General features: G+C 49.4%; 1 protein-coding gene across 1 annotated transcript in view; it reads left to right on the forward strand.

Annotated features, from left to right (window-relative positions):
• The window catches only part of Map3k9 (mitogen-activated protein kinase kinase kinase 9), a 64,801-nt gene extending 56,652 nt beyond the window's left edge, over positions 1 to 8,149 (forward strand). Inside the window, 1 exon segment of the mRNA XM_057782393.1 lies at positions 466 to 8,149. Coding sequence (XP_057638376.1) covers positions 466 to 950 — 485 coding nt within the window. The 3' untranslated portion in view covers positions 951 to 8,149.
• Positions 8,150 to 8,554: the final 405 nt, after the last annotated feature.

An 8,554-nucleotide genomic window follows, 5' to 3' on the forward strand; every position in this document is an offset into this window, starting at 1 on the left:
TTAAATAGGGGCCCCCAAACTATTTTGGAAAAGGACCAGATGGTAAATATTTTGGATTTTGTGGATTTGGATAAGTTTCTTAAAAAGTTAAGTAGTTTAAAAAAAAAAAATAAAAACTACTCAGCCATACTACTGTAAATGGAAAGCAGCTAGAGTACATCCAAAATATGTCCCAATAAAACTTTATTCACAAACATAGGGGACCATCTTAAGAGTCCTTCCCAGCATCTGTCTTAAATTAGTTCATTATACACGTGACCCCTATTACTTGACCCAAGACAAGGTGGTTTCTAGTTCACTACCAGATTCCTAGCCCCTCGCAGCACACTGCATTACACACAGTAGGTGTTCTTTAAACATTTAATTCCTTTGACCCACGTGCCTAGGAATATGGGGGAGGTGGACATCTTGCCTGGAAATACAATGCCATAATCTGATGTCTTTCCCCGTTGTCTCCCTGACCAGGAATGTTGAAAACTCCCAGTCCCAGCCGAGACCCAGGTGAATTCCCCCGTCTCCCTGACCCCAATGTGGTCTTCCCCCCAACTCCAAGGCGCTGGAACACACAAGGGGACTCCACCTTAGAGAGACCCAAGACCCTGGAGTTTCTGCCTCGGCCACGTCCTTCTGCCAACCGGCAGCGGCTGGACCCTTGGTGGTTTGTGTCCCCCAGCCATGCCCGCAGCGCCTCCCCAGCCAACAGCTCCAGCACGGAGACGCCCAGCAACCTGGACTCCTGCTTTGCCAGCAGCAGCAGCACCGTAGAAGAGCGGCCTGGACTCCAGGCTCTGCTCCCTCTACAGGCAGGGCCACTGCCCCCCGCTGAGCGGACGCTTCTGGACCTGGATGCAGAGGGGCAGAGCCAGGATAGCACGGTGCCCCTGTGCAGAGCAGAACTGAACACACATGGGCCTTCCCCCTATGAGATCCAGCAGGAGTTCTGGTCTTAGTGTCAGAAGGGTCAGGGTGGGCAAGGGGGACACCGGAGGAGATGGAGGGAGCTGGCTGGCACAGCCCTGTCTCGGTTAGGCCCCCTGGGATCCAGACCTCCTCCTTGCACTGAGAATGCACTTTGAAGATGGAAGGGATGGAGACAGGGCCAGCCACTGCAGAGGGTCTCCTGCCCTGCAGGATCTTTTTCCCATGTTCACTGGAGGGGCTTTGTCCGCTCTGGCTGTGTAGGAGAGGGAGGGCTTGTCCCCACCCTCCAGTCTTCCTCACCTTTAGGGTGACACTGCAGTCATTCAGCCAAATCTGTCCACTGCCTCTTCTCCTCAGCCAGAGCTGTCCTGGAGTCCCTTTGTCAGCCATGGGTTCTACTGTCCACACACTGGTACTGATGCGCTATGATTGGTTCATTTGGCTTGTCTTCCGCTCTTCCCATGACTTGGTGTCTCCTTTGGTATCGATGAGTGTCTTGTGTCCTAAGTCCTTTTGTGCCAGCTGACGGGGACAGGTTGGCCTTATGAGGGCCAGAGGGCTTGACAGACCTGGAACTGCCCACCTGTGCATATCTCTGAGAGCTGAGAGTGCAGGGTAGGAGGATCGAGGAGGCAGTCGGGGAAGCAGTCAGGGTGGGTAGAAAGGTGCTCGAATCACCCCTTGGTTTGGGTTGGGTTTGGGTTTTAGAAACAATGGCAGAAATCAACACTTATTGAATGGCTCTGTCTACCCCCTTGGGTTCAGGCCATGGCTACACCAGGTTTGAATATAAGTATATTCATCTCAGGAATAGCTCTTTGGGAGACACACTCACTGATGCCAGGTCTGAGGTCAGACACAGTGCCTACATGTACCTGTCTAGTTGAGACTCTGTTCTTTCCTCTAGTTCCGGAATCAGTGGCCTTTAGGTCATAGGTGATTCACAGACACAGCTGAAGTGTGTCAGGAAAACATATGGGGGTGGGTCCTGGACCTTGGGATGTGGAACTGTGGGGATTTCTTCATTGGACTTGTGCATTTTGTGATGCCCTTGAAGTAAACGGGATCCCTTAGTAATAACCTTTGGGTGTTTGGAGGCAGTAGCATGATACAGTTCTTCAGGCGCTCAGTGGTCCATTGGTGGGCACCTGATTGAGGCCACCTTTGTCTCAGCACAGACAGCCCTTGTGCTGGGCCGCCTGCACTGTGAGCTAGACAGCAGAGACCAGCCAGATGAGGCTAGTGCTGACTTGTTTAGTATTTGTTTCTTGAACTTGAATACTAAGCTTCATCTAAAGATTTCTCGTGTATTTCCTTCACTGTCCACTTCCTCTGAGCCCCCTGTGTTGTATGTGCACTGTAGCCAGTCCCCAGTGGCGTTGGAGCCTGTCTTTGCTGCCTAGATGCCCAGAAGGATTAGGTGCACGTGGGACAGGAGGCAGATTTTATCACTGCTCTTCTCTGTAACTGATAGAAATCCTGCCCTGGGGAGCACCTAAGAGAGGACATTGGCTTCCACAAGTTCTTTATGAGCCCTTTGGCCTGACCCTGCAGCCCCCTAGTCTCTGACAAGGAAGCGGTGCTGGTGGTGTCAGCCAGTGTTTTGCTGAGTATCTCCTCTTTCCTCTTGGTTCTGCGAAATGAGAATGTAAGCGATTCCCCTTCCCCCTGTGCTCTGACTCCTCAGCTAGGAGAGGAGAGCTTGTGAGCCCTCTCAGTAGTACCGCCCAACCCAGTGATGATGCTTCGTTCTTGAGGTAGTCTGTTGTGTGCCCTTCCCTGGATCTTTCAAAACCCCTATTCCTAAGCCACAAACACATCTACCCATCTTGGACGCACTAAGGCTTTGAGGCAGACTGCAGCTGACTTCAGCCCATGCTCCAGCCCCAGGCAGGGTTTTTTCCTGTCCATGTTTGATTGTGGCCAGCTTTCTGGGAAAGACATAGTGTTCCAGATACAGTGTACACCGCATGACAATGACCTGCCATTGAGTGGCAGGTGGACTCTAGTTCTTACTTGTCCACCCAGCATTCAGACAGAGGAAGGCCTTACTAAAGAAATGATTGTACCTGAGAGAAGAGAAAGCGGGGTTGGGAGTATGCATTAAGATGTGTGCGGGACGAGGGTGATTTCCTCTTCAGCTCCGTGCGAGCCTAGAGATGGGATGCACGTTAAGGAAGTCACAGTTTATGTGACTTAGGTTCCCTCCGTCTGTGGTCATGGTTAGGAACAGGCCTGGTAGCTGTGAATAAACCCACTTGAGTGACATTAGCCAGCTTCTCCCTTTTCTTTCACCACCCTTTCCTCAAAGACTTGCCTTCTACTTAGAGCAGAATCATTATCTTGGGGCTGCTAACAGCATCGGGAACTGTTTTTTGCTGTGTCTCCTCCTCAGGTCTTCACTTCCCAGAGCTTACCCTTGGGGAATATGTATAGCTAAGAACTGAGTAGATGCCTGCGTTACCTTTACAGCTATTTCTAGGAAGCGTAGTGGATGCTCTTGACATCCTGTGATTGGGTAGGCATCATAATAACAATAGCCTGCCTTTGGGCAGCTCAGAACAGGGCTAGCTTTTCCTTCTGACATTTACAGAATGACATCGTTTTCATTCACATTCGATACATTTGTCTCAAAAACAAAGACAGACAGACAGACTCTGAATGATTGAGTCTGGCCCCCAGGCTCTGAGACAGCACAAGTTGGCCCTACTCCCCTGTTCTGCTTTTCTTGCATTACTTCAGTCCAGTGTCTTGACCCCTCTCAGGTTTCCTTGTAAAACCCTTCACCATATCCTTCCCTTGTGAGGGCGTGATACACTGTGGCTCCTTGCCAACAGCTTCTTCCCTTGCCAGCTGAATGCTGAAGCCAGCAGTGTGGTTCTCACCACCTTCGCTTCAGGGCGTCTTCCCTTAGCTTTAGCCTTTGGCTTCTGGAAGAGGAGTAATTTGGGGTTGGCTTAACACGGCATAGGCTCTTCCACCAGATTATGTATCCCAGGTGACAATAGCATCGTTTATTTTCCAATTCCCTCCTCCTCTTAACCTGGTCATCTGGGTGTCCTTACCATTTGTGTTGTATTGAGGAGATGGGAGCTTGGTGGCAGCTTGCTGTCTCTGCTTTTTTAGGCTCATCCCTAGGGTCAGATTTGATAAGAGTCTGAAATCAAACCAGATCTGGAAGAATCTTTGGGAAAGCAGCTCCTAGTCCACGGGACATCATGTGCCAAAGTATGATGCTCCTCACAAAGCCCCTTGACCCTCAGGCTGTTGCTCAGGAACACAGACATTGCCGGCTGTGTAGACTTGCCCCTTTCTCCAAACTTTTGCCTCCACCCACCCCCATGTTGTAGACACTAATTGCCCCATGAGAAGGGCCATTCTTTTTTCGTTTTTTCTTTTGTTTTTGTTTTTATTTTTGTTTGAGACAGGGTTTCTCTGTAGCTTTGTAGACTGTCCTGGAACTCACTCTGTAGACCAGACTGGCCTTGGACTCACAGAGATCCACCTGTCTCTGCCTCCCGAGTACTGGGATTAAAGACGTGTGCCATTATTGCCCAGCTGAGAAGGGTCATTCTTACTTCATGAAATTCATCTCTTCTGTTCTTCTTTCCTCTGCCACACACCACCCCCATAGCTGGGCCTCCCATATGCTAGGCAAAGACCAACCAATATCAAGCTTCCTTTTAGCAAAGAAAAGAACAGTGGGCTCTGAAGCCTGGGTGGCTGTGGGTGGGGGTGTAAGTGTCCATCTGTGGACATGGATGCAGAACCCTGACCATTTGATCATGTGTTTCTTTGATCTTGTGCCTTTGGATTGGTGTGGGGAATGGTACGGTGTGACGGTTCAGAAGCACCCATCTCACTGCCTTTAGAAGGCCTGGGAAGAGAGGCAGGTCCTACTTATTGGTGAAGTACTGGACTTTGTCTTAAGTACTTGTCCAGACTGGATTCAGGGGCAGAGGTAAGAGTGGCCCCTCAAGGAGTTGTGGGTGGGAAGAACCTAGCGGCTTAAGCTGTCCATTTTTAAGTTGCAAATTTGCCAATATCTGGCCCTCAGAAGCCCTCATGTGAGCTGCGGGTGATGCTCACTATCGTATTAAAAACCCTTCTAACTGTAAAAGCTAGGTTCAGCTAGTCATGCATCCTTGGAAACCCAGCTACTCGAGACCGAGGCAGGACACTTGCTTCAGCCTCGGGTGTGATGCCAGTCTGGGGCAGCACAGCAAGAGCTGGTCTCTTCAGTGTGTGGTGTCAGAGCTCCAAGTCCAGCGTAGATGGCTCCATCATGCAAGATTGCTTTCCTTGGTGGAGAAAAGTGTGAATGGACGTATGATTGGAGGTCAAAGGCCAACCCTGGCCATATGGCTCAATCATGTATCACTTGTCATTGTCCTCGACTTGACCTGAGAATGACTTCTTGTCAAGATACAGTTGTTGTTGGAAACATTTCCCGATGGCAATACAATATTTTCCTAGTTCACAAATTATAATAAAATCTGCACATAAAAGGAGAAACGCCCTTCTCCTTGGACTCTTCCTGGCATTGCTGCATGGAGGTTCAGCATCTCTGGTACTGAGTTGGAGGACAGGAACCAGGAGCTGGAATCTTGTTTGGCTAAGGCTAATTAATATGGGTCTAACGAGTCTAACCCAGCCCCAGGTTCCTGCTTGGCTCTGCAGACCAGGAGAGTTTCTTTTACTTTTCATTGCCTTCTCTGGCCGTTTCTACCCAGGCCTCCTTAAGCTCCTGGGAAGCCATAGACCGCCTTTTTAGGATACTGGGTTCTCTTGAGCTTTGCCTTGGTACTGACTGCTCCTTCTTGACTTCTTACTGCCTTGGTCCCTGCATTCCCTTGAGTCTTGTGTTGGAAAGAGAAGATCCTGGGGTTGAAGTTGTCTAAGTGGGAGCTCCATACTGCTCCAGTTTCCTTGTCCCTGGATTCCCTTCTGATGGTGCTCACGTTTGATTGTCAGGTGTGGACGTGACAGCTAGGTGGTGTCTCCAGGTGGAAATCCCAATACAAACCGAGCATTCAGAGACCAGCCTCTCTCTCTGGGACAGGACAGGTGGAAGCCCTGAGATGTGAAGACCCCATGGGAGGGATACGGTGTGCTTTGTAGTCGCTCAAGACCAGGCAGGTTTCAAAAGTTTTGTGTTACCCTCATTCCTGAACTCCTTCACACCTTGCTACCCGCACAGGCAGCCTTTAGGCTGAGCACTGATCTCATCATGGGTGCTTTTTATTAATTTTGGCATTTTAGAAAATTCAGTTACATTGAAGTATGGTTTAGCCTTTGATTATTGATTTTTTTTTTTTTGCCTTTGGGGTTTGTATCCAATACAAGTGCCTCACTCGCCACCTGGGATGGGCCCTGCCTGCCTCTCCTGGATCTCCAGATGGGACTGTGGCAGTTGATGTAGGCTTTATGTTTATTCTCATTGCTACCCACACAGCACGTTCTGAGTGCAGCCCGCCACCCCCGGGAGCACTTGCATTCAAATACAGAGTGAAGCCCCCAGTTCTCAACATTGGCACTGTAGCTGGAGGTCTTTTCCTTCCTTCATGTTCTCTGGCTATCTTTCAGGCTCTTGGAAGCCATTTTCTGGGTGTCTGTGTATTCCAGGAGAGGGAAAGTGGTCATGGAGAGAGAAGCCTGTGAATTCTTAACTTCAGCGTCCCTGGGAATTCTAGAAGTGAATAGACCTCATTCTTCTAAGATCTCAGAAGCGAGTGAATGGGCACTTTTCTGTCGTCATTGCTCCTCCCCACTGCATGTTAATCTCTATCCCTACCCAGCCAGCCTTCTAAATAATACCTTCACAGCCCCACCAGTGCCAGGTTCACGGCCATTGTTCTCCTGCCCCGTCGTCATTTCACTCGAGTCATTTGCTCTACCTCCACTGAAGGCCATGTCTGCTATGGCTTTTATTTTTTTATTATTAGTATTATTATTATTACTTCGGACAGGGTCTCATGTAGCCCAGACAGGCTTCAAACTTGCTGCATAGCCCGGGATGACCTTGTACTTCTGATCCTTCGGCCTCCACTTCCCAACTGCTGACAGGACAGGCGTATGCCTTTGTTTGCTCCAGATCTGGAGTTGAATGGCGAATCTTAAGAAAGCAGTAAGTCTTCCACGCGGGCGGCTCTGGACACATGCACAGACGTTTGTGTCTTCTTGCAGTGTGCCCCACAGTTGGATGTGTGAACAGACACGGGCTCTTCATCCTGGAGTCACAGAGCTGGGAAGCAAGTTGCTGATCTGCTCTGTTTAAGACAGGATTCTAACCTGTGGGCACATTTCTAGACCACTGTTGAAAAGCCTTGAGTTGAAATTCACCCAGCTTGGACCCGTGTAACTTCTGAAATCACCCTCTTCCTAAGGAATTGTGTCCCCTGGCTGACCTGTGATCTCCCCAGAGCTCAGCAAACTTCATTTTTTGCTGACGGTGGCTCTTTCTTCCTTCACCTTTCTCTCAGTTCTGCGGGGATTCTGAGCTCACTGGGATGTCTAGCTCGCCTCTCTCCCAGTACCACCTAAGACTCCGTTTCTCTTTCCTGTTTCCAGTTCATCGCTTCCCTGGTGTTGCTCCTCATTGTAACTCCACTTTCCCAGAGCCTGCTCCAGCTCCTGTCCTCTAGGGATGTGTTGCTGCTGCCCCTTTGTCACCTTAAGCCTTGCTATCCAGAGAGGTGAACTCACTAACATCCTGCTCCCCCTGCCCCCATTCTCCTTTGTCCACAGCCACAACTCCACACACAGAGGTCTGAGACTCTGTCCAAAATCTCGGGTTCTGGTTTTCTGAAAAAGCTTTCTCAGGGCTTTCTCCCCTTAGAGCCCTTGAGTCTAGAAAGGAAAGTGAAAGTTCTGTTTGTTTTGTCCTCCGGTATCTTAACTACAAGTCTCCTGTGTCGGTCTTCCCCAACTGTGTACCCAGAGTCCCTCCTTGAGCCCTCATTTCCTTTGGAATTTAAATTATTGTGTGTTGCCAGAAATATTTAAAGATGGAAATGTCTTTAATTTCCTGAAGGAAGCTTATTATCAGGTTCTTTCCTTTGGCTTTTTCTTTTCATTTCTTTCGAGGTACTGTACATTGCTGACGAGGGATGCCAAGCAGGCTTGGTTCAGTGGCCAAGCCTTCCACTGTATTACAGTGTGATGCTGATCTCGGCCTGGTCCAACACCAGGGCTCTCAGAGACTTGAATAAAACTGTCATAGTGGTTACTCCTGGTTTGCTGGTCCTGTGTAACTTGTAACCCACTCTCTCTGTAATTAAACCACGTGTCCAAGTAACCAGGCTGTTCCCAGGGAAATTACCCATTAGAAAAGAGTATGGAGAGACAGGAAGATGCTGTAGAAAAAAGGCATGGGTGAGAGGTCTCTGTGGGTCCTTGAGACTCCAGACTGACCACAGGAGCCTAAAAGAGGGATGCTGATGGATGGCAGGGTCAGGGCAGAAGCTGCGAAGCTCACATTGCAGGGGAACAGAAAAACCTTCATCTGCTCCTTCTATCAGGGGTTCTGGGGAAGCAAACTTAGGTCATCAGGTTTGGCAGCAAGTGCCCTTATTATCTGAGTCCAAAGAAATCTATTTAATAAAATATGGTGGGATGATGGGATGCTGTGGGG

The sequence above is a fragment of the Chionomys nivalis genome, chromosome 10 (assembly GCF_950005125.1).
Source record: "Chionomys nivalis chromosome 10, mChiNiv1.1, whole genome shotgun sequence".
NCBI classification, from domain to species: domain Eukaryota; kingdom Metazoa; phylum Chordata; class Mammalia; order Rodentia; family Cricetidae; genus Chionomys; species Chionomys nivalis.